We start from the raw sequence: 24,673 nt of genomic DNA, 5'->3' as shown, positions 1-24,673 counted from the left end.
AATATCTGAGATGCAATGTCCAGTTAAAACCCCCGGATCCCCAGCTCTGCCCTGGATTCTGCAACTCCCAGATCAAATATTTTGTTGCCTTTGCTTCTCTGATTTTTATTTTTTTGCCTGTTCCTCTCAGGGCTGTTCTCAGCAGAGGGCAGCCTTGTCAAACCCATCCCAGCAGGCTTGTTCTATTTTATGTTTTCCTTGCTGATGCCTATGGAAAGGCAGGAATTCCCCATCCTAAAACACCCGTGGGGCTGGCAGCGATGTGGGCCAGGTTCAGGTTTGTGGGAGGAATTATTTCTGCTGGAAAGTAAAGGGAAAAATTAATTATGAGATGGGGTTTTTAGGAGAAGAGGGGAGAAAAAGGGAAAAGCTGTTTTCAAAGATGTCCTAATCCTCCATGCAGGTGGTTTCTGCTGTTTTTGTACAAATGGAGAGGTTCTGTGGTACAAGAGTTGGGTGCTGTGTTCGGATCAAGTTTGTATTTTCACTCCTGAGCATCCTCCTGCAGCTCCCAGGCAGAGCTCTCTGTGTTTCTTTGCTGGCTCACATTCCTCAGGGTAGTTATTTTGTGTTATAGTAACATTTCTCATGAGCATCTTCACATTAAAGTCCCATTTTGCAGCATTTTTCAGGCATCAAGACAAGCTTTTTTTCCTTTTTTTTTTCAGTCTTAGCTGTAGAATTGTTCTATTTGTTTTCTGTGTGTAATAAAAATGAAGGGCAAATGCTTACCAGACTTAAATTGCCCTATGAATTCAACGGATTACACCAGGTTAGAATCAAAATATTTAACTAAATTAAAGCTAACATGTCCATTAAACTAAGCCAAATAAAGGCAATATCCTTCATGAAATATTCAGCAGCAATTCTCTTAGTCAAGCCAGACACTGCTTATCTTGGCAAAAACCCCTCTGAGATTCTCAGTAAAAGCCATTTTCTTTCATCTTTATCAAGATGGGTTTTCCTTTAACCTTATTCACAGAAATGATTTCTAAATCTGCTTTAAACAACATCCTGTCCTGCCACGATAAAGCTGACAAACAGCACGGGGCTGCTGATCCCTGGCACCAGTTTGGCAGCTCAGGGGCTTGCTCCCATCTTTTCCTGACTCCAGAAGTTCCTGAGAGATGATCCCGTCATGTACTGAGAAATTCTGAAAAAACATAAAGGGAGGAGGGGCAGAAAGGTGATGGGATTTCATTAATAAATGGAGTTTTGAGGGGTGGCACTGCCAGGATGGCAGGAGAGGTCATGCACGGAGTGTGACTGGAGCATCCAGCGGTGCAGAACACACGGGCAGCAGTCACAGGACTGCTGGCACAAGTGGGCAAAAGCAGCTAAATCAGCTAAATCAGCTTTTCTTGACCTTGAACCAAGGAACTCCTGGGCTGGCACTGTCCCATTTTCCAACCCACGGCAGTGAGCGAGGGAAGCTCTTCCCTGGGATGCCAAAGCACAAGCACGGGCAGCTTTGGCAATTTTTCCACAGCTTTTGGGGAAAAAACAGAGCCTTTTCTCATGCCTTTTCCCTTTGCCAGCTTTGGATGGGATCTGTGTGTGTAGCTTCGCTCAGGGATGCACTAACAGCTGAAGCCAAGAGGAGATCCTGCAATCTGAAATTCCTGAAAGGTGCCTGTGCTCAGGTGGGGCTGGGCTCTTCCTCCAGGCAGCACCGACAGAACCACAGGACACAGCCTTAAGCTGTGCCAGGGAAAATCTGGGCTGGATGTCAGGAATAAGTTTATTACAGAAAGAGTGATAAAGTTCTGGAATAGCCTGCCCGGGGAGGTGGTGGAGCCCCCATCCCTGGGTGTGTTTGACAAAGCCTGGATGCGGCACTGGGTTAGCTGCGGTGTTGGGGACTCGATGATCTTTAAGGTCGCTTCCAACCTGATGAATCCCTGATCCCAGCTCACAAATCCTCCCTTCTCTCCCAAAATCCGCTGATTCAGCCAGGACAGACTCAGACGGGAGCCGAGATGGGAGCTGCCCGGTGTCCCGGCGCTGCCCGGCCGGGCCGAGCCGGGCCCCGCTCGCGGCTCCTCCCCTGGCCCGCGGCGGTCACACCTCTGCCGCCCGGGCTGGCAGCGAGCAGCCTGCCCTGCTCTGCTCCCATGTGTGCGAGCAGCCCGGGCGAAGCGCGGCGCTGGCTGACTCAGCGCTTTGGCAGGGCCCGAGCGGCGGAATGCGGCCGCCGGCCAGCGCGGCCCGTGCGCGGGCTCCGTGTCCCTGAGGGCGCAGCTGATCCCTCCCCGCCGCTTCCCGGCCCGGCAGCAGCACCGCCGTCAGTCCCCGGCACCGCGCTTCCCTCGCAGGTCAGGACGGGTTGGAGCTCGGCTGGAAGAACACCGGGGGGGTTTTTCCAGCGGGGATGTTGTGCTGCCCGCCGTGGTGGCTGGTTTGTGAGAGCGGCGTGAATGAATGATGCAATCGGGCGCGTTTTGGCAGCACGGGCCGGAGGGGGTTGGAGGGGTGGGAGGTGGATGTCAACATGCAGCGGGTTCTTTCTGCCCTTTTTCACCTGCTTTTCGAGAGGTGCTTAAAGGAGTTCGCTGTGAGGCACTGCTGTGCAGATAATCGTGCGGAGCCGCGGGCAGCTCATCTCTGGGCTTGCACACAGCTTTGTGCCGCTGCCTTTACAAACTGAGCAGGAGGCTAAAGAAAAACCTCAAAGGAAACAGAAAACCCAGGAGGTTTAACGAAAGCCTAAAAAAATTAAGAAATCCCAGGACATTAAGGACTGAATCTTCCTATTCTCACCCTGCAAACCACAGAAAGTTATGTGTGGATGGGTCGAACTTCTAAAACTTATATAAAACACAAACACAATTTGCTTAAATGTAACTAATCTGCTTAAATGTATCAGCTTTCCTCTGAAGCTTTCAAGACGTTGCTAATTCTGAGGATGAAAGCTCAGCACAGAAAAGCTGTGCCATGTATTTATTCCCATTTTACAGACACAGGACTGGAAACAATGAGGATTAAGTGGTTTGTTTAAACTCATACCATGGAAACACTCCTGGGAATGTTCTTAGAAGCTGTAGGAGGAAAAGGTCCTGAAAAAACTTTTAAGAACTGTTTTCTCCAAATCCTTTGCTCTGAGCAGCAGTTTCCCTTCAAGGCAAGAGAAACAGCTTAATGTGGTTGAACCTCTGTTACTGTTCAATACAATGTTAAATGGGGAAGTGAATCAGAAATTGTTTGCAAACAAGGGTATTCCTGAGTGCTGGGTAATATTTCATTAAGATTCACTTAATCTTCATTTTTAACAGCAATAAATGGGATCATCATGCAAAGCAGCAGCGTGGCAGCACTTCTGAAAGCTGAAATATGACAACAAGGGAGGTCTAGTCACAATGAGGGGTTTGAGATCTCGTCAGAACACCTGCAGTTCTGAGCACCACTTACTTACTGCTCCCGTTTTAATTACATGTGGATACAGAGGATGGGGCAGCTTTTCCCTGTGAGGCAAGCGCCCTTCTTTGAAGGGACAGCAAACAGAGAGGATTTCAGTTGTTTTCCTTTCCCATGTGCTCTTACATCATTCCCCTGTTTGTGACTCCACCCTGTCTATTACGAAAGAGAATTATTTCTTGTGAAAATGTGTTTGTTTTTTTTTTTTTAACAGCCTAATGAAACACTTCATAGTCTGGAGCCAAGGAGAGCTCATGGAAATTCCCCTTTTCTCTCATTTTATTTTTTCTCCACCTTCATCTCAAGTTTCACCCTACCCCTCTCTTTCACACTCTTTTGGCTTCTTTAGCCACTTCTTTGCCCATTGTTCTTCTCTTCCCCATATTCTTCTTTCCAGATTTTCCCCATGGTATTTTATGTCAGACCTGTTGAAATGTTTGCTGCTTGGATGCTTTTCAGGGAAAAAATTTATTACCTACATGAAATTCAGTGGTAGGAAGATCAAAGATTCCCTATCAGTGTTTTTCATATGGAAACAGAACCCATTATTTTGTGGGAATTTCTTGTTTCTTCCCATCTCATTAAAACATTTACCCTTTCAAGCAATCAGATGCTCTGTATTTTGGATTAATTAACCTCTGCCACTTATACAGGCCTGGATCACTCTGGAATACAAAATTGCTTTTCCCTGACTGCAGCTGAGATTTGTCCATGGAAGGGTTTTACACAACTTCAATTCTTTTTGCTCTGATGTGCTACTGATGATTTTTGCAATTCTTCCCTTCCAATTTGTCATTTTTAGACAACATAAACCACAGCTTGAAACTATTTTCCAAGAGGAATAAGGAGAGGACAGGGTTAATTCCAATAGTGACTTCACAATAATTCTTCTTTATTTGTCCATCAAAGTGCCAAGTCCAGCCCAGCTTTCATGCCATCACTGCCAGCCCATCCAGCAGGGAAAGGAGCTTGGGAAATGTGGACATCAGAGAGAAAGAGACGTGAACATTTCATCACTTTGGAGAGATAGCATTCTGCTGGGGCAGATGAAAGCCGTGCACCCAGACCCAAACTCCAGCAGTCACGTCACAGAGCAGTGTCCCCACAGGTGCCTCACGCTGTGCCAGGCCTGCAGTGCAGCCCCAGGTGTGGCAATGGTGGCTTTGCAGCAGCAGGGCTGGGACACGGTGACGCCGATGTCGCAGCTGCCCCGAGGCACGGCCCTGCTGCCTGCAGCTCTGGGAGCTTCCACTGCACACACAGGCACAGCTCTGCAGCCCAGGCCAGTCAAGGCTGCAGCAAACGTGCCATGCACGTGGCACCTGCCCAGCCAGTGCCAAGCCTGAGCTCAGAGCTGGCCCCTGGCCACCGAGCCTTACCTCAGAGCTGGCTGCTGGCACAGGGAAGTTCTCATGGCTGTGGCCACTTTGCTTTTATGTGCTGTGCTGATGGCTGATAACTGATTCTCTTGCATGTCCAGTGCAGTCTTTGTAGGAAAAATGAAACCCCACATGGCCTGCAGCAAATAATGCTTTAGCCATGATCCTGGGGCTAGGCTGGGGTTTTGTGGTGTGTCCATGCACCAAGGGCAGGGTTGAGCCAAACTGCATTCAGGGGGGCTCTGTAAAAGCCCTTTTCTGGGGTACCTCCTCTAGTGCCACCTCAAAGGCAGAGAATAAACCCCACCAAAGCCCTGTCTGAGGGCTGCCTGTGCCTCTCATGTCACTTGTTTGTCCCCTATTGACATCTCCTGCCTGTCAGGCAGGATCTCTCGTGCAGACACAGCTCCTGGCTGTTCACAGCAGGTTTCACCACTCAGGCTGGGTGGGTCCTTTAGACAGATTTCCACCTCCCAACAACAGATTGGAGCATTCTCTTTTATTCCATGCACAAGAGCACATAAGAGAGGTGTTCTTTACATTTGTAGTGATGATGGGAATTTTTCATAAAGCCTTTTGTATCCCAATATTCATCACTCTTGGGAATAAACCCAAAGGTTCTGCTCCTGCTTTGACCATTAGAGAGGAAAACAAAAGATGAAAGGTTATAAAGACATCCATAATTCTTAACAATGTGCTGTTTGATGGTGTCTTTCCCCTATCCCAGGAAAAGAACATCGACCCAGATCAATCATACAAGACATGTCCTGAGAGATGTCTGAGAGATTGGAAGAAACAAAAACTTCTACAAAAATCTGAGAAGTGAGATAAATAGGCAGGTGTTGTTTGTACCTGAATTATAGATTAGTAAACAGTAAAATCCACACTGAATTAATTCCTCTGTGAAAGGATGAAGCACAAGCAGAGTAGGGATGACTAAGAAGATACTTAACTCCTTAAGCTTCTGATCTGCAGAAGTGCTGAACATGTTGAAGTGGAAAAATCTAAAAGGGTAGAAAAAACCTTTTGTCAGGGACTGTTACGGAAAATGTGATGTCTTGATGAGTTGAGTGAAGTTCTCAAAAGCCAAGTGTTTGATGGGTTTATAAAAGGCTAATCCCCAATGCTAATGGTCCAATCTTTTATTAATGAGGATGTAGGACAGGATCTAAACCTTCCTGATTTAGGGACAACCACTCATTGAGAGGTTTAGGCTAGTTTGCAACAATCCTTAGGGCCTGGGTGTCCTGCAGCAACTGCTGTGACACTCCAACCTTGGAGAGAAACCAAGACCCCCCTGAGATGAAGCAGAGCCCTGCAATCCCACGCAGCTCTTGGCAGCCAGGTGCCTCAGGCAATGCCAAGGATTACAACCTTGAACCCACGAATGGGCTGAGGCAGCAGGCAACAAATCAGCAGCAGCCCAGGGCTCCACGGCCCACCTGGAGCACGAGGTGACCATCAGTAGGCAGCAACAGCCAGGGACAAATCAGCAGCTGAGCCAGACCTCCACCACCATCACCTCTGGGATAAAAGCCCTGAGCCGCCTGCGCTCGGCCCTTCTCGCCCGCGCCAGAGCAGCAGCACCAATGGCTCAGGAAACACTGCACTACTCCCACTCAGACAAAGACTTCATCTTGTCCCCTCACAGTAAGAAGGCTCCCAAGAGGATGGCCTCCCTGATGGAGCTGAAGGAGATCTTCCGCAGCGCCGACGCCGTGTGCTTCGACGTGGACAGCACGGTCATCAGGGAGGAGGGCATCGACGAGCTGGCCAAGTTCTGCGGGGTCGGGGACGCCGTGGCAGAGATGTGAGTGGGGCTGGGAGCTCACACGGGGCCAGGCAGAACGAGCCGTGGCTGGTTGAGCTCTGGGTGTGGATGTGTCCTTTACAGGCATTTCGTTCTGTTGGAGATCGTTACAGTTTGTAAAGGGGTTGGGAGTGGAATTAATAAGAGGAATTAATGTGGGGTGAAGTGGCTTGGTTTGGGAATTGTGAGGCTGCCCAACAAAACCACCCTGGAATTAAATCTCTGTTGGTAATTTTGGTAGACTAAGAGCAGCCCTCACCATTACACTTGGCTAAGCACTACCAAACCCTGGTATGAATGAGGAAACCTTACCATGAGGTGGAGGAGAGGGGACAGCACTCCCAACCCATTGCTGAGGCTGAGGCTGGGGAGCAGCACAAGCTGGAGCTTTTAGCCAAAGCTCTGTTAGGCTCAGCTCAGGAATAAGTCCCAGTATGGCACAGAGAGGGAATGGAGCCATTTTCCTTTGCTCCACTGCTTCTCCCATCCATGGAGATCTCCAATCACTGGGGCTCAGCATAACCTCTCTTACCTGGTTCCTTGTCATTCCTGGCTAATGCTCTGTTGTTGGGAGAAGCCCCAGCGGGTGGAATGTCCCTGATTTGACTTTTTGGCTGTCCCTCAGGACCCGCAGAGCCATGGGTGGCACTGTGACATTCAAGGCAGCTCTCACAGCACGGTTAGGTCTCATCCGGCCCTCCTATGAACAAGTGCAGAAATTAATATCTGACAACCCACCTCAGCTAACTCCAGGAATAAGGTAAGAAGAACTGAATTATTTTTTTTTAAGTATTCAGGAAGCAGATGGAATAAATAAACCAAATTCTGTGTCTTTAGTGATGCTGTAAGGCCACAGAGCTGGTTTGTGCTGCCTTTTCTCTCCATCCCCATGCTGGGTGTGTACAGAGCTTGGATGGGGAGCCTGACTCCATGGCTAGGGGTTAAGCATCCATGGAAAAAGAAGAGATTCTTAGATATTAACTGGCACCTTGGCTGCCAAGCTCAAATCCTGGCTTGAGGATTAAATGGGAATGGAAAAGGATCTGTTCAACCACTGTTTTTCAGGGGTGATGGGTCTGGGAGGAGATTTAATACCTCCCTAAATTTGCTCTATTTTGCAACTCTGTTCCCTCTCTCTGACTCTGCTCAGTGCAGTCACACCCCTGGCTCAGTTTAGGGGATCCATTGCTCAGAGCTACCCATTTTGAAGTCCCTAAAAACATTAAAATTAAAGCAAAAACACATAAATATGTGTATTCATTCATCCTGAGGTTTGGAATGAACATGAACTGTTTAAACTGAAAAGCTCTGGGGATTTTTTCCCTATTCAAACTGTTTCTATCAATTCAAAAGAATTTCTTTACTACAAAATCTGACCATAGCTTCAAGTTTGGAATATTTTTAGCATATAAAAAGAGTTTTTGATGATCCTTCTACTTTTCTGTAGAAGACAGCTAGAGGTAACTACAAAGAGAACATTGTTTCCTTGTTTGAGATCACATGATTTTCCTTTTCATTCCTTCCCTTTCTTCCTCCTTTTCATTCCTTCCTTTTCTTCCTCCTTTTCAGTCCTTCCCTTTCTTCCTCCTTTTCTGTGTCCTGCTTTAAGGCTCTGCTTTGCTTTTCAGTCTTTAGTGTTTCTGCTGGTCCTGCCACCCCTTTCCCTGCTGCAGGCTGATCTTCTGCCTCCAGAGCCAAATCCCCAGAGCCCTGCACTGCCTTCAAGTCCTGCTGGCATGAACTGGCCTCACAGACTTCTCTTTTTGATTCCTTTTCTCTAGGTGGTGCCCTCTTCTAAAGATGGCATCAATCTCCAGCATCTGGTGAACCAGCTCTGAGCTAAAAACATCTGCACTTTGCACTTTTCAGCCCACTTAGCATTTTGGAGCAGTGGTTTTGTCTCATCCACTATTTTTGCTGCATTCCAGATTCATTTTCTTGCCGTTGTTTCACTTCAGAAATGAAACTTGAACTGGATCTGCTCTCACTTGTTCAAGGGAACTAATGTGAAAGTGGAAAGAAGACAGTTTTTGGGAGTGCTTGTTTTTGAGGAATGAAATGATGCTTTGTCCAGCTCTTGCCAGCCAGGTGTGGGCACAAACAGAGAGAGAAAAGCTTTGGGCAGCAGAGATGGATGGAGCTGGAAGCAGCACACCCCAGGCTAAGCTGGAGCAGCACAAAACCTGGCTCAGGAAGGATCTCTCTGACCTTTGTGCTGTCTCTTCTCAGGGAGCTGGTGAGCAGACTGCACCAACGAGGGGTTCAGGTGTTCCTGGTCTCGGGGGGCTTCCAGAGCATTGTGGAGCACGTGGCCCTGCAGCTGAACATCCCCACAGCAAACGTCTTTGCCAACAGGCTCAAGTTCTACTTCAATGGTGAGAGCCCCCTCCAGCTCCCCTCTCTGCTGGTTAATGGCACTTTTCTGGCTCCAGCTCTCAGGTATCGGGCTGCAGGCCCTGTCCTGTTACCAATCCAGCTGATTCCATGGAGGAAAATTACAAAACCTTACCAGAAACCAGCTCAGGGCATGGTCAGTGTAAGAAATAGAGCAGCAGTTACTTTTTAATTGCAAGCTGTGCCAAAGGTAAAACTCGCTTCAGCTGCTGAGAGCAGAGTTTCATTTTCTCCTCTCCTTCAAGTCAAAGAGTCCATGACCTGAGCTGCTCTCACAAGCCTCCTGTTCAGGACCTTTGGAGCAGAGCTCTCTGGATCTGAAGCTCTGCCCCAGCAGAGCTGTAGGTGCTGAGGTTGTTCCTCACTCAGGGTTTCATTCTCTGTCTCTGCCTCATCCTGGGTGCTGCTCTTGGGATGGTCACACCAGAGTGGCTGGGAATGGATTGGTAGCACTGCCCACACAGGTTTCTGGTTTTCTCTGAAAATGTCTCTATTTTCCTTTGAAAGGCTTGGGTGAAATCCCATTCTTAAAATTACTTTGGAATTACTGATTTGGGATGCTGTGCTGTGAGTTTTACAGGACTGCATGCACTGAAGTCAAGACCACAGGCAGAGAGATCTTCCTTCATTTACCAGAAAATATCTGTATTTCCAACTTGTCTTTCCATTGTTTTCTAGGAGAATATGCAGGATTTGATGAAACACAACCAACAGCTGAATCAGGGGGGAAGGGAAAGGTCATCACTCATCTGAAAGAACAGTTCCATTTCAAGAAAGTGGTTATGATTGGAGATGGAGCTACAGACATGGAAGCCTGTCCCCCTGGAGTGAGTATTACAGAAATCCTGAATTCCTTCTGAGCAAATCCTTGGGGCAAAAAGAAGAGTGAGGTTTGGGTTCTTTAATAAAAAAAATTATCAGAAAGATAACTTTTATAAATGCTCATGTCCCAGGGAGAGATTTTAATTCCATCTCCCCTTCAGCTCCTTTCCCCACACAGAAGTCCCCCAATACCCCAAAACTGCTCAGAATTTGTTTAATGTTTCCCACCTCAAGGCAAAAAAAAAAAAAAAAAGAAAAAAAAAAAAGAAAAAAAATCTGCAGTGGAAATTTTAAAGCCCTGCACTTTCACTGCAGGGGGTTTTGTGAGATGGAGAAATGATGATTGCTCTGGTTAATGATTGAGGACAGGGTTAAAGTTTGCTTTTGGTATCTCTGAGATGAGGCAAACACAGGTAAGATAAACAGGAGAGGGGTAATTGTGGGATGCTCATGCATGAGCCAATGTTTACCTGCTCTTGAATGGAATTGCATCACATTTACATCAGATTCTCAGTAAAATCTCACATCTGAACTATCTGGAAGCTACAAGGCACTGAGACAAATCCCAATAACCAAAATGCTGCAGAATGAATTGTTAATAAATCTGGAAAATGAACATGCAAAGGAAAACAGGGCAGGGATTTAAAAATCCAATCTTAAAAGCAAATTTAATTACTGAGAGCTCCACTCCTTCCATGCAATAATCCATGTGCCCATTCCTTGTGTTTTTCCAGGATTGTTTCATTGGATTTGGAGGCAATGTAGTCAGAAAGCAAGTAAAGGAGAAAGCAAAGTGGTACATCAGCCACTTTGATGAACTGCTAAAGGAGCTGGAAGAGCGATAAATCCTCCTGTAAAATAATCTATTTAACACCTGTAAATCCATTATACAATGCCATTAAACATTTATTTGTTTGCAAACTCGTGGGCTGGAGTTTTTAATGATTCTGGGGCTTGGGGACTTTCCACTCTGGTTCATGTGGCAAATGGCACCATGCTACTCAAACAGGTTGGAATGAAAATGGGTAAAATTTTTAATAAAACTTTCCTATGGTGGAAGAAATAAATTATTTACTTCCAAGGGAAGACCAAACATAGAAAATAAAAAGTTAAAAATACCTTAAGGGATTATCTCTGGGTCAATATTGCACATCTATTGTTTCATCAGTAATGCCTCTACTGATTTTGGGTGACAAAAAAAGAACAAGGCCACAAACAAGAACTTTGCCTGATCGATAATGATGATGATGATGATGATGATGATGGTGATGATGATGATGATGATGATAATAATTTAAAAAAATAAAGTTCAGGCTGCAGTTTGGCAAGTACCTTTCACTGCACAGAATCTCAGCAGCAGGTAAGCAGTGAACAGGTGGAAAACATCCCTAAATGTCTCTGATTTCATTAAAATTATGGCCACAGAGAACCTGTGGTGTCATCTGTTACTCAACATCAGTCACTCAGCCTGTCTGGGACAGGAGCTGCATGGAAATCTGAGATCCAGGGTTCATCCCTGGCCAAGAAACATTTTCAGGTGAGGGACAGAGTGGTTCCCATCCTTCATTAAAATATTCCAAACCCCAAGCTGCTGATTTTGGGAAGTGGTCCCAGTGGTTGTGGGATTTTTATTAATTTCCAACCCACCCCCATCAGCTGTAACAGGATGGGAGTGAATCCATCAACCTTTAAAGGAAATTCTGGGAAACTTCAGTCCCTTCCTCTGCCTGCAGTGTGCATTAACCACCCCTAAACTCTGCCTGACCTGTTCTAAGAGCTCCTCTGAGCTCCAGCTGGTGGATCCTGGTTTTTAAGGATGTCTGATCCAGGAGAACACACCTGGGAAATGCTGACAGCTCTCCTGAGTGTTTTTCACATTGTGGGACTTTCATTTCCCTGACTTGTAAGAGCCTCACCTGTGAGGATGGGAAAAGCTTTTCCAATGTTAAAATACATCACACCTGCCCCTTCCTTCAATCCCCACAACACACAGGAGAAAGATGGGTAAATATGACATGATTCAGTGTAAAAAACATTTAATATCTGCTGAGGTTTTTATCTTCTAAGTGCTTAAAAAGAGCCCCAGTATTTTTTCCAGAAACTGAAGTGTGGCAATTCTTTCACCCCACCAGGTATTTCTGGGTGGAACAGAAACAAGTGATGTCCCTACCCTCCAAAATTTCACATTGCCTCACAATAATCACTGCTTTTCACAGTTAGCACTGAATTTCCTTAATTTATGATGATTAAAGCAAGGTGCCACAGGACAGCTGCTGTCCAGTTGTTAAAGCATCACCCACAATAAAAGCAAACTCTGGTTCTGTTCATTCTGGGAGGAGGAAATTGGGGACAGAGGAGTCACCACAGCCCAGAGCTGCAGCTCTCAGTGATGCTGAAAAATTATTTTGGCTTAAAGTTACAACAGCATTTAAACAGCAGAGAAGTAGAAGGGTTAAAAGAAAACAAACCCAGCAGCAAACTTGGGATGGTTTTTGGAGCAAGGCAGACACAAAGCAGCCCCAGAGGATCTGCAGAGGCCTCAGCAGAGCCCACAAAAGCCAAGCAGACAACGGCTGGCAGCGCTCCCCACAACTCCTGGGAGTGTGAAAGGTGGAAATCCCTCCTGGGGGAAGGCCCAGCCAGCTCCCAGGGCAGCTCCTGGGCAATCCTGGGCAATCCTGGGCAACCCTGGGCAATCCTGGACAATCCTGCTTCTGCTCAGGCAAGGCTGCAGAGTTCCTGCTCCCACTTTTCCCTGTGTAATCCCACAGTCAGGAAGTGCAGGAGTTTCTTTGCTGTTTTTTATGGAATTAAAAGGCCATGAATGAAACAAATCTGCAGGCACTGGGACGGGCTCAGGGCTCTGCAGCTCCCCCAGGCAGGAGCCTGGCAGGGATTTTAACATTCACTGCAGGAGCTGCTGCCACTCGGGGCACCATGGAAACGTGGGGCTGTGCCAGGGATTTCACAACAGCTCTTTAGGTCACACTGCCTTGGGGGGAAAAAAAAAAAAGAAAAAAAAATGCCCCCCTCCCCTTGCACTGGGCAAACGTGGAGGCTGACCTCCAGGCCAGGAGGCAGCAGGAGCACTGCTGAGCTCAGGGGCAGGATCAGCTGTTTTGTCTGTGAAATAGTGGAAAATTCCCAGCAGGGAACAGAGCAGGGTGAGGAAAGTTTCAGTGGCACAGATTTGCCTGGACACATCCCAGCACAGAGGGGCAAAGTCTGGGGAGCAGCACAGGTCACACCTGGGCTCCAGCTGGGCCTTTTGACCACCAGACTTTAAAAAAAAGGCTTTTAATGTGATTATTCAATGAGGCAGAACTGCTTTAAATTATATATTTGAAGGAGGGACAGTTTGCAGCCTTCTCCAGGACAATGAAACCTGAGTTTTAATTGTGTCCTTGCAGTGGAATAAGAGCTGAGAGTTGCCAGAGGCCTTTCCAAGCACTGTCTCCCAGTTTTCAACCTTTGGGAAGTGACTTCAGTCCTGAACTGCAGCAGTTGTGCTGTAAGGAATGCTCAGGGATTGCTCTGTAAGAAATGCTCAGGGATTGCTCACCTAAGGAAAACTTGAACTCAGCCATGGAATCAAGAGGGAAAATCCCAACAGAGTTCACAGCACCAGGGAAAACCAAGCTCAGGCAAAGGGAAGCCAAGGAAAGATTGGCATTACCCATTTCCACTGGAGCTTACACTGTTTTCTGTAAGGAAAACAACAGGAACTGCTGTAGCTGCAGGTAAAATGAGGAGTTTGATCTGTTTTATCTGTCCCTGGGGGCAGCCAGAGCAGGAAGCTCAGAATGAGGGGAGGCTCATCCATGACACATCAGGGCAGGGGGAATTCAGAATTCCAGGGGGAATTCAGATCCTGGGCGTGGTGAGGGACCTGCACTCTGTGATGTCACCCCACAGGACACACAGTTTCTCCTCTGATTCCTTATCCAGGCAAAACTTTGTGGTCTTTGGACAACAAGAGCTGTGCCAGGCAGAATTTAATTCCTGGTGAAGGTAAAAAACATGGAGTGCATGAGAACACAAAAAATCCTGTAGCTCCAAACATGTTTTTTTGCTGTTTGTCTCTGGCTGAGATTGCTGGGTGGGAGTTACAAGCACAATTCTCCAGGGAAAAGAAATCTGGGGGAGATAAAAAGGAGTGGAAGGTGATATTGGCATCCCCTTTTTCCTTCTGCAGCTGAAGAGCAGCCCCAAAATTCAGGTGGAATCAGTGCTCAGGGCTGACTTACAAGGGGGATCAGCTCAAATTATTTCCTTGGCCCACTGAGCAACTTCAAGCTGATACAGCACAGAATGTGACTCAGTAAAATCCCATCACCACTTGGCAACAGGAGGAAAATATAAAACCAGACAAGAACCAGATCAAATATTGACTTTGTTCAAGGTGAAAATTCAAGGGGAGGCACGAGTGCAGTGCATTTCATGAAAGCAGAAGTCACACTTGAAAAATGAAGCATAGTTTGTGGAGAAAAATCAAAAGGAAAAGTGTTTTGTATTTATCACCACAGCACTCAGATCCTCTGGAATACTCAGCAGAATGGGATGTGATGGAGGGGCTGTAAATTCACTTTGGAGAAGGAAAGCAGAAAATGAGAAATGCTGTGATATTGCTTAATTAAGCTGAAATATTCTAAATTTTCCATACTAAACACTGCAAGAGGAGACAAAACACAAGTGGTGCAATACATAGGAGATTCCAGCAAAAAAGTGAAAATTAAAAGGTTTTTATTGACTGATATGTTCTTCCTGAAAACGTCTTGAAATGTACAAACTGGACATTCAGAACTGATTTGTACATTCAGTATGTTACACTGATTCTTGGAGCCACTTGAGAGAGAGAGAGAGAATATTATTGTCACTTACAGGATGTTCACATCGTTGCAGACACCAAAAAGTGTGGATACATTCTAGCCTAAAAGTGAAACCAAAACAGAACTGGACACCATGGTACACAGAAATGCCAAGCCCAGCTTCACACACCAACCCAGCCCCGGGGACTGCAGCCCCCCTCTGAGGCTGAGCCAGCACTGCTTATTAAATTCAACCCCTTTTCCCAGATTTTGGAGCTGTTTGGGGAGGGAGATGCTTTGGGGTGGATTGATTCCCTGCAGGGTGTTCAGGCAGTGTCTGTGGGGGAAGCGTGGCTCACCCTGCCTGGGATTCATTCCAGGGGGAGGTTCCACACAAATGTGTGCTCAGAGACCCTGCAATGCCCCTTGCTGTCCAAAATCCATCCCCTGCCACACAGGATCATCCCAAATTAATGACTGCCTGCTTGGAAATGGAGATTTGCTGATTTCAGGCCTGCTCCACCAGCCAGGGGTGATTTCACAGCAACCCCAGAGCTGCTCGTTTCACAATCTGAAATGAAATTCTCATTTCTCCAGAGCTCCTCATTTCACTCCCACGTTTGTTTTGGAGAGCTGCAGTCATTAAATGCTCACAGCAGTGCTGCTCCTGAGCTCTGGGCAGTGCCTGTGGAGCAGGAGATTTCAAATCCTGCAGGTCACACATTCCCTGGGGACCTGGCCCACACATCTGCACTTGTTTTCAATTCACCAACCTTTTAATCACAGTCTTGTTGTTTGTTTTGTTTTTCCCCCTAAGAGCAGAAGGTCGTGGGTTCTGAAGAAAAGAGGTCTCTTTTATAAGCTCAATACAGTACTTTTATATTTCAGACTATGATATACAGTGTATACCATAAATTAAGACAAATACTTGTCACTTCATCTATGTAGGCACAAGAAAATCAGTGACTTTACTGAAGTGGAGAAATCTTCAAGGGTATCATGATTCTGGACTCCATCTCCTGAATAAGGGGCACTGAAAAAAATGGAGAGAGGTTTGAATTTCACTGGCAGAGCTCAGCACATTCAGCAATCATCCCTCCAGCACGGTGGCTGTGGGAAAAAATGATTTTAATATCATCTCTCTGCTTGTCTGAAGACAAATATTTCCATTATTTTTTACCAAAATGGAAGCGATCCTACATTTTTGTGGTGTACTTCCTTTGAAATGTGCCCTGTGGAACCCATATCTGACATGCTTGGCACACTTCTGGGAGTTTTGTTGTGACAGCTTTCTTTGATCTCAAAGATCTCCTGGCTTTTTGTTCCAAAGTCTAAATTCCCTTTTCCCAGCAATGCATTTAACAAGGCTCCTGTATTTCATTAAATATCAGAAGTAATCATTTAACATAAAGGTAGATTTCACTCCTGGCTCCTTAAATCTTTGGACAAGCATTTCAATAAATCTGTTCTTCCACAGAAATGCTGCAATAAAAATTCAGTATTAATGCAGCGATTTTTTAGCACTTGGGCAACTTTTCCATGTACAACCAGCTGCAAAATTCACTTTACAGCTCAGTGCAACACCCTCTGCTCCTTCACAGACCAAAAACTGACCCAGAGCCACATTTCCCCCTGAGATCCAAAGCTTTTTCTCCCAGTGGGATGTGCTGAGGAGCAGAGAGGGCGGCACAGCCCAAAGTCTGCCCCCAGCATTCCAGAGGAGTTAATGGGTTACCTGTGTAATAAACCAGCTCATCCCAGCCAGGTTTATGCCACGCTGCATTCCTTATATCTTCCCTGGTTTGCAGGTCTTTGTAAGCTGGGAAAACAAGCACAAAGTGACTCCTTTGCCTTCTGCACAGGAAGAGATCCCTTAAAAGAATTCCAAGGAGGAATTAGGGAAGAGCAGGAAGGAAAAAAAATCAGGATTTCTCTGCCAGAAGGAAAAGCTCCCAGAGCAGCACAAAGAGAAGGAGCTGGGGAAGAGAGAAAATGCCTGGGCACAGGTAAGATAATGCAGGGGCACAGCTCTGCATGAGAGCTGCCAAATTGCTGAAACCTAAAATTCTGGATTGTTGGGATATGAAGAAAAAACGGAGTAATTTCTAACAAATTATTGTTTTTCAAATGCAAACAATCCTAAGGTGTTTATGAATATGAATGCACAGAGAGAGCCAAAACACCTCCATGCAGGAATGGAAATAAATGCCTGACTTTCCTTTCTGCATGTGTGGTGAATGTGAGGCTTGAAATGAAACTGTAAAAAATTGATTTCAGCATGGGTTGGGACAGCAGGGTCATGGCTGTGGGACTGAGAGCAAACACTGAGCTCCTAATGAGAAAGGGACAGCAGAAACTGTGGGAAAAACAGAACAAAACAGGAAATATTAATTTTTTGTTTGGTGAAGAATAAATTTGCCTACACAAAAAATTTTTTTAAAAAAATCAGCAAATTAAGAAAATAAAAAATGGGGGAAAGAAAAAAAAAATTAAATCCCAACTTTTGAGACATTTCCTTTGCCTTTTGTAAAAATATCTCCTCCTGGGCTAAGTGACTGGGTTGGCTGAGTGGGAGGAGAAAGCAGAGGAGGAATTTACCCCAAAGGTGATGGACCATGTAGAGCTGTCCAATCTGGGAGAAAAATCCCCCAACTGCTTCATTGCTGTCCTGCCGGAACCGAATGGCACGAGCCCTGCAGGGAGCAAAGACACATCAGAGCCTGCACAGCTGGCCAGGAAATCAGGGAAAAAACACTGGAAATGGGAAAAAAACCAGGCTGGAAGGGAAGCTGGAATGTTGAACTGCATTTGTTGTGCACTTCAGCAATTAAAAGTGAGAAAAAAGCTGCACCCTGCTCGTTTTCAGCACTAAGTAATTAAGATTTAGCTCTGAGTCTTGTTAGGATGCATTAAAGTTGGAGGCTACATTTTCAGTACATTTTGTATTAATCATTTTTCAACCAAATTCAGGATAAAGGTAATTGCTGGAACAGTGTGAAGTGGCCTTTTATGGCAGGTTTTATAACTAAATCTTTAAGTTTTAGTCATGTCAGCTTTCCACAGATTTTGTGGTAGTGGAATACAATTTTTTATTCATGCAGATTTTGCATAAATTAAGATAAATATTTCTCTTGTTGTATCTTATAAAACAGATTTTCTACCAGTAGAGATGTGCCTATTTTGTAAAAAAAAATTTATAAATTCAATTTGTTCAAATGAGTGTAATTGAAAAAATGATATCAACGACAAGTCTGAAAATCTCAGTCCTCCCCTTTGTCCAAATAATTGAAAATACTTCAAATAGTTTAACTATCAAGCACTAGAACTGCAAGGACAGTGAGTGTAAATTGAAATAAGCTTACCCAGGTTAAAAGTAAGACAAAACCACAAGCATATAATCAATAGAAAACTGTCTCAAGTGCTTCTAAGCCATATATTAAAACACAAATATGCTGCTCAGCAGCTTTTCAAGAAGCAACTTGACTTTGAAAGCCCAAAGAGCCAAGATCTCAGCTGAAAGTGGTTTGGGAAAGATGAACCAAGGCTCCCAGAAGTGCCACCCTTCCCAAGCAGCTTTCTGCTGAAAATCCAGGGTTTTTGCAGCAAACTAAAAGGGTTTTGGGAAGCAAAGCCAAAGCACAGAGGGCTGTTTGTGCACAAAATTCCTTTTTTTCCCTCAGAGGGTCACAGGATTGTCTGACCAGGGGTGCAAATGCAGCAGCCCCTTGACTGGGGTTTGGTGGCTTTGGCACCTCCTGTCCTGCTTTTTCCACACCTGCACCTCCCAACCAGCAGCACCCCAGGGCTGAAGGCAACACTTACCTTAATTAATTAACACTTACCAGTAATTGCCCCATTCAATCATTGTTCCAGGCTGCAGAAACAGAACACACTGTTAAAGTTGCAGTTTAAAACAAAATATTATACAATTTTCACACCCTTTCTGTATGGAAACCACCCTGTGTTAACACAGTCCCTTCCTGTGAGTGATAAGAATATTAAAATAATCTTTAATTGCTCTGTTTACCACCTCTTACTCATCTCTGAAGCATCCCTCAAAGCAACCACAGGGTTTCAGCCCTGCAGACATCAGGATCGTGTTGGAGCCTGCCTCCACCTCAGACCCCACACTCTGAGAGCAGCCCTGACTCACAAAAACCAGCTTGGATAAAAAGCAGATTTCTCTGATAAGAGAAATTTGCCATAAAAACCTTCCAAAGCTTTTAGGACAGCACAGAGCTTTAAAAAATCAGGAAGAAATAAAATGTGGACTTACCCTGAGCTGGTAGGATCTCAGTTCATAAATGTTAGGGCCATCTCTGGGAACAGGCTCGTTCCAGAAGCTGAACTCCAGCAGGAGCTGGTTCTTACGGGACAGGAGCATGTTACCCCTCTCCTTACGGAACTCCGTGAATTCCTAAAAACACAACAGGGAAAAGGGTCCAATTCTGCCACAACAAACAGCAGCACACCACGTGTGCCTTGGATTGGGGTTTTTTTAATGCTGTCAGGGTTGTGGGACAGTGACAGCCTGAAAGGAAGCTGAATTCTCTCTGGTGAATCTGAGAATTCCAAGGATTTACAGGTGAAGTATTCAGGAATGGAAGCTGGATGTGACAATAAATCCTTCCTCAAAGAAAAGAAAACCTCAAAGAGGTTTCTGGGCTTGTACAGGAAGGGATGAGACACTGGTATCTAAATCTGCTTTTTAAAATTTGCTCTGCCTGTTCTTTGCTCTCTTCTGAGTAAAAAAGTCAGTTTTTTTTTACCTTATTTTGACGAAGTTTGCTCATGACCTCATTGAGAGCTGGGTAACCTCCCTCATATCTCCACAAATGAACTGAAACAGAGAAAATTTCAGGTTTTTTCAGGGATGTCCCAGACCAGTGCTAAATCTTATGGAAAAATCACACTATAAAATGCTCTTCACACTACAAAATTACACAAAAATAGAAACCAGGCAGCAGGTTTGAAAATAGATTTTCATTAATAAAAGCACTGCACATTGGATTATTTTAGGGATAATGGAATCATCTGCTTTTTGAGGGGTTCTGTTGGAAAATTTTGCAATTTACTCTGAGGGAAATTTCTGAAAGGACTTTTTGTTGCCATGCTAGTAAGATGTGATGACTTTTCATGACTGTTATTGAAATTAAGATTCAGCTGAAGAGGATGACTTAGTTCCAAAAACGTGCTTTGTACCAATTTCATCTAAGAGCAGCAGAGGGGCAGATTTTCAGTTCAGTAAATTACTCCAGCACACAAGCAAGACACTTTCTGTAGGACATGAAAAACGATGCAAATGTTATTTCTGAGCTCAACATGAGTAAAAGCAGAAGAAAACTGAATATTTGCTGGGATTTCCCCTGTAGAAACAATTCCAGTATCTATGTTTGTATCTATTTTTTTTCAAAGCATTCCCTCTTTAATAAATCAGAATAAACCCCTTTAATAAATCACAGAAAGCTGTATTTACAAGCATTCAGTATAGCAAGGCAATAATTTCACCTCACAGAAAAATAAAAACAATTTTCTGCCCTCTTAAGCAGCTCTGTGGCTTTTCCAAGAGAGCAAAGGAGGCTGATGGGAGAGCAGATTTCTCCTCCTGCTCCTGCTGCCTCACCCCCAGGGCAGATCTGATGGATCCACCTGATATTAAACCCAGCACTGAACAATAATAATTCATTATCATCGTTCATTTTCTCATTATGTTGACATTTTCTCACTAGCCAGTGTAAATAATATAATAACAAGTCAAACCCCACAATCTGCTTTATTCCAGTGCTGCAAGAACATTTGCAAGGCAGGCTGGGGATGCAGTGACAGATCCAGCCTGTGTTCATCTGTTCCAAAAGCAGCCACTGGGACCTGCCTGAGGAATTCCCATTTCAATTGTCCTCATTCCCCAATTCCCCTTCAACTTCCAGGGTTGCTCTCAGACATTGTTTGGTTCATCTGCTGTTAATTCTCTGCATTTGTTCAGTGTCAATATTGCAATATGCTGGCAGTGCAGGGAGAACTGATGTGTGCAGTTGATTTTTTAATTAGGAAGGCCCAGCACTGAGCCTGGCACAGCTCTCACAGAACCTCTGTGGATTTGGATCTGTGGCTTCCCATTCCTTCCAATTCCCAGGGTATTTTTCAGGTTTTCTCTCTACACTGGGCTCTTTGGAGTTACCTCTGTAGCAGTTCTTCAGTCATGTCTAGCTCCAGTTTGTTTTCATAGTTAGGCAGTATCCTTGTATGAACATGAACAGAAAGATTTTTACTTTCCCCCATTAAAGTTTAATGTGAAGTTTACAATGCAGATAAGTTGGAATGATTTGCAATTCATTATCATACAGCAATTACAGCTGAAAGGCTGAGCAAAGCTTTTATAGTGCCCAAGGAGGGACAAACTCTGCCTTTGCAAGAGTCACCCATAAATATTCAGTTCCCACAGGAGTGTATTTTACAAACATATCCCCAAATTCTGTCAATTTTACAACCATCACCACCTGGAAAACATAAAAATACATCAACAACGAGACAAAACTGAAGGAATGAAGGCTCTGCTGTCCAACCCAGCACAAAAAGCAAGCAGTGCACATTAAAGACAGCTGAGGAGTGATGCACACACCCCCTCACTGCACACACGGTGCCAACAGAGATGATTTAAAAAGAAGAAAACCTGCCAAGCACATGGGTTTACATTGGTTGTACTTCTATCTCCTACCAGCCTGATCCTGCTCTCCGTACCACGTGTTCCAAGTCCCCACCAGAGCACAAGGGTAGTGTTTTTCTTCATGAATCTTTGGCAGCACCTCTTGACTTGAAAACAAGGAACACACAGACACTGGGTTGCATTGCCTTCAGGGAGGCCACAGTTGATCAATGTATAACACAGCAGCATGCTAGGAACATTCACAAGGTTTATTTTGCAGAGGAGAAAGCTGAAATAGCAAATTCTGCTATGCAGGGGAAAGGTGGATACACCCCACAGAGAGGTGAGTGTTACCATTTTTTTAGCAATCTGTAACAAAGATCTATAACATTTCTATAATATATAACATTTACTGCATCTTTGGATGCAATAAATTAGATGTATCTAAATAATTATGTCTATCTAAAAGGTTATCCAACACATCAGGAAAACAAATATCAGGATATCTCACTGAAAACTCAGCATACATGGGTGATTTGTTTGAGGAGAAGCTTTTCTTTGCTTGAGGAAAAACTTTTCTTTGCTTGAGGAAAGCTCCCCTCAAGGGGGGAGAACTCAGAAATATGAAAACACACTCTTCTAAACCAGTTACAACTGCTGAGCTGAATGAATAAAAATAATTTGATAAATGAAGTAATGGCTGTAGCTCACAGCATTGCTTTTTGATTTCAGAAACTGCTCTTACTTTGAGGCAACTCACCACTAATGAACAGTGGGACTGCCTTCAAAATACCTCCAACACACAACTCCTGTCTGACTCTTCCCAGGATTTCTAACACTCTTTCAAACTTTAGAAGAGGCCCATATTAGCATGAGGAAATTAAGTTTTGTTGATTGCTGACTCAGTCAAGACTGCTTTCCCTGCACTGTGCCTTGATGAACAAGTCAATTAGTCTGCTTGAACTCTGCCTTTTCTATTTTTCCCTGAATAATTACCCTTCTTCCTCAGTTTGGCTCACAGGCAGAGTCTCTGCACAGTATCAAGGAATAAAAAGTAGGCTGGGCTGGGCTGGGAGTCATTAGAGATGAGTTTTCCTCTGGATTCTGCCACTGACTTTCCAGACAACCTTGAGCAAATCTCATTACCAATTTGTACCTCGACATTTTCTCACTAGCCAGGGTAAATAATATGATAAAATGACACTCCTAGGATATTTCCAAGGATGTTTCACCACCAGTTCATTTTTGCAAAGTAGAATGAGATCCTGGAAAGGCAGCTTTGAAGAGGAATGGGAAGTTATTGCATAATTCTGCCATATATTGTTGAAAATTAAGAGAAAAAATGCCCACAGAGCACCTTTTAAAAAAACCTGTCCCTAATTCTTCAGAAGGGCTCCTTAACCAAAGTGATTAATGATATATTCTTGCAATTATCTTCATTACATTATTTATTAATGCCTGATGACTAATCCTCATTTTGATTTGACACAGAATTAACCTGCTCTTTTTCTTTCTTTAGGGAGAGGCAGGAGGGAAGTTCAGAGAGGCTTAATTTTGTTTATTACTTTATTCAAGTTGTCTTCTTGCCTGAAACACTTCAATGTGCTTTGGAAAGAATCAATCTAACCACAGATATTTCATCTGACTGCTGTCAGCAGTTTCTTTCTTTGCTGTTTGTCTCTTTCCATGAAAACAGAAATCTCTGCTCTCACTCAACATTCAGGCAGCTCATGAAATACTGCAGAGAAGTGATTCCCTGTCTTGCATAATTGGACATGTTTATATTCAGCTTTTAAACAGCAAGCTGGCTGAATGCTAATTGTCCTTTACTGTGTATCTATTTCTTAAACAAAAAAAAGCTAAAAATACCTTGACTGAGTGTTATTCTAGTGGCTTTTTATGCTTCTACAGCAGGGAGAACAGTTCTGGGCTATGCAGCCCCACACAGAGGTGACAGATGAGCTGTGCAGGCACCCAGGAGGAGCTGAGGACATGAACTGGGAGCTGGGACTCCCTCCCCTCCCTGCAGCCCAGCTGCTGTGCTCACACTCCAAAGCTGGTTGCAGAAAGGTGTCATCATGCTGAGAATGTTTTTATTGTCAGTGAGAAAAGCACTGCTGGGTGCCAAGCTCACTCCAGCCCCAAATTTAAACACACAGTTCTTTCAGGGCTCCAGAGGGGAAAGGAAAGGACAATATTTCTGCAAAAGCAGCCAATTTCAAATGTGAGTAATTCCTGCGGGTTCTAAAGCTGTAACTTTTGGGGAAAGCTGTCCCAGTACTGCTCTCCCTGGAGGGAATCACCCCAATGCAGAGATCCCATCCAGGGGTTTGTGTAACTCCTTGGGAGCAGCTCAGCAACAGGACTGGTACAGAGGGATCTAAAGGAGCTGAGAGGAAAGCAACCCTTGGCTTTTTAACATCTGAGTTTAACACTGGTGTAGTTTTATTTAGCAGGGATCTCTCTTTCCTTCCAGAGTGCAGGTAAAACCCATCAGCCTGGCAGCTGCAGTGGGAATGCCAACATTCCACCTCTCCCTGCAGGGATCAGAACTTTAAGACCACTCAGGGAAGGGGGAGAGCTGCTCCAGCAAATGTCACCTAAGCTCTCAGGACAGGAATCATCCTCAACTGCAGCTCAGGAAATGGCAATGCCAAGAGGGAGGTGGGGTGAACTGAGTACAGGACTTTTTGCTATTTCATAGGATCTATTTAATACCAAATCCCAAAAAAGCAGAATTTTTATTACCTCCCCTCTACATAACTCAGATATAACTACAATATCTGCCAAATAAACACAGCTAAAAGGTGAAAAGAGAACTCAAACACTTACCAGAGCTTGTTGTAGGCCTCTAGACATTCAGGTTTGACATTGTGAACTGCAACAACAACAAGAGGGCCGTGAGGCAGGCAGGGACAGAGGGAGCAGTGGTGCAGTGAGCACAGAGCCACCACTCACACTGCAGTTGGGACAGGCAGGGACAGAGGGACCCCACTCACACTGCAGTTTGTACAGGCTGCTGGTCTCCCTTTTGGCCAGGAGGTTGGAGTGGGCGTCTTTCCTGGGATCCACCTTGCGCACAAAGAGCGATTTGAGCCAGCTGTCCTCGCGGGCGCTGCGGGCCGAGCAGCCCAGCCCCCTGCAGGAACAAGGACAGCCCTGAGCAGGGACGGGCAGGACACCCTGGGAACTGCTGGGGAATCACCACAGCACGGCCACGAACTGCAGTGGCACAAGGGACACCGGGCAGGACACCCTGGGAACTGCTCGGGAATTGTCACAGCACAGCCAGGAACTGCAGTGGCACAAGGGACACCCACACACGGCCGAAAGCTCCCGGCCAGCCTCTGCCAGCAGGGCAGACAGGCCTCATCCCCACGGAGGTTTATCATTTCACTAGATA

The 24,673-nt window shown here is 45.1% G+C and overlaps 2 protein-coding genes across 4 annotated transcripts in view; one reads left to right on the top strand and one right to left on the bottom strand.

Annotated features, from left to right (window-relative positions):
- The first annotated feature begins 2,142 nt into the window (after positions 1-2,142).
- On the top strand, positions 2,143-10,740 carry PSPH (phosphoserine phosphatase). 2 transcript variants are annotated; one of them, XM_039720923.1, is made up of 6 exons: positions 2,143-2,315; positions 6,445-6,603; positions 7,229-7,363; positions 8,833-8,978; positions 9,676-9,824; positions 10,554-10,740. In XM_039720923.1, the coding sequence occupies exons 2-6, from the start codon at positions 6,464-6,466 to the stop codon at positions 10,662-10,664; spliced, it is 681 nt and encodes a 226-aa protein (XP_039576857.1). In that variant the 5' UTR covers positions 2,143-2,315; positions 6,445-6,463; the 3' UTR covers positions 10,665-10,740. The 2 variants fall into 2 exon arrangements, with proteins under 2 accessions (XP_039576857.1, XP_039576856.1); XM_039720922.1 differs by lacking the exon at positions 2,143-2,315 and having other exon boundaries at positions 6,345-6,603.
- Positions 10,741-14,542: 3,802 nt separating this feature from the next.
- Positions 14,543-24,673, bottom strand: part of NIPSNAP2 (nipsnap homolog 2) — a 14,926-nt gene continuing 4,795 nt past the window's right edge. For both annotated transcript variants that reach the window (XM_039720431.1, XM_039720429.1), the window contains 9 exons: positions 24,270-24,409; positions 24,103-24,148; positions 21,343-21,437; positions 19,397-19,467; positions 18,904-19,044; positions 18,470-18,501; positions 17,226-17,320; positions 16,363-16,446; positions 14,543-15,660 (listed from right to left, as the gene is read on the bottom strand). In XM_039720431.1, coding sequence (XP_039576365.1) covers positions 15,596-15,660; positions 16,363-16,446; positions 17,226-17,320; positions 18,470-18,501; positions 18,904-19,044; positions 19,397-19,467; positions 21,343-21,437; positions 24,103-24,148; positions 24,270-24,409 — 769 coding nt within the window. In that variant the 3' untranslated portion in view covers positions 14,543-15,595. The remainder of the gene's footprint in view (positions 15,661-16,362; positions 16,447-17,225; positions 17,321-18,469; positions 18,502-18,903; positions 19,045-19,396; positions 19,468-21,342; positions 21,438-24,102; positions 24,149-24,269; positions 24,410-24,673) is intronic.

The sequence above is a fragment of the Passer montanus genome, unplaced genomic scaffold (genome assembly GCF_014805655.1).
Source record: "Passer montanus isolate IOZ18808 unplaced genomic scaffold, ASM1480565v1 scaffold44, whole genome shotgun sequence".
Taxonomy (NCBI): domain Eukaryota; kingdom Metazoa; phylum Chordata; class Aves; order Passeriformes; family Passeridae; genus Passer; species Passer montanus.
This window is presented reverse-complemented; position numbering and strand designations above follow the sequence as displayed.

Excerpts from the sequence above, each read along its gene's own strand:
- PSPH (XM_039720922.1), top strand. The coding sequence starts at position 6,383 with ATGGCTCAGGAAACACTGCACTACTCCCACTCAGACAAAGACTTCATC. Across the intron at positions 8,979-9,675 it reads GCTCAAGTTCTACTTCAATG|GAGAATATGCAGGATTTGAT; the intron begins GTGAGAGCCCCC and ends ATTGTTTTCTAG. Across the intron at positions 9,825-10,553 it reads TGGAAGCCTGTCCCCCTGGA|GATTGTTTCATTGGATTTGG; the intron begins GTGAGTATTACA and ends GTGTTTTTCCAG.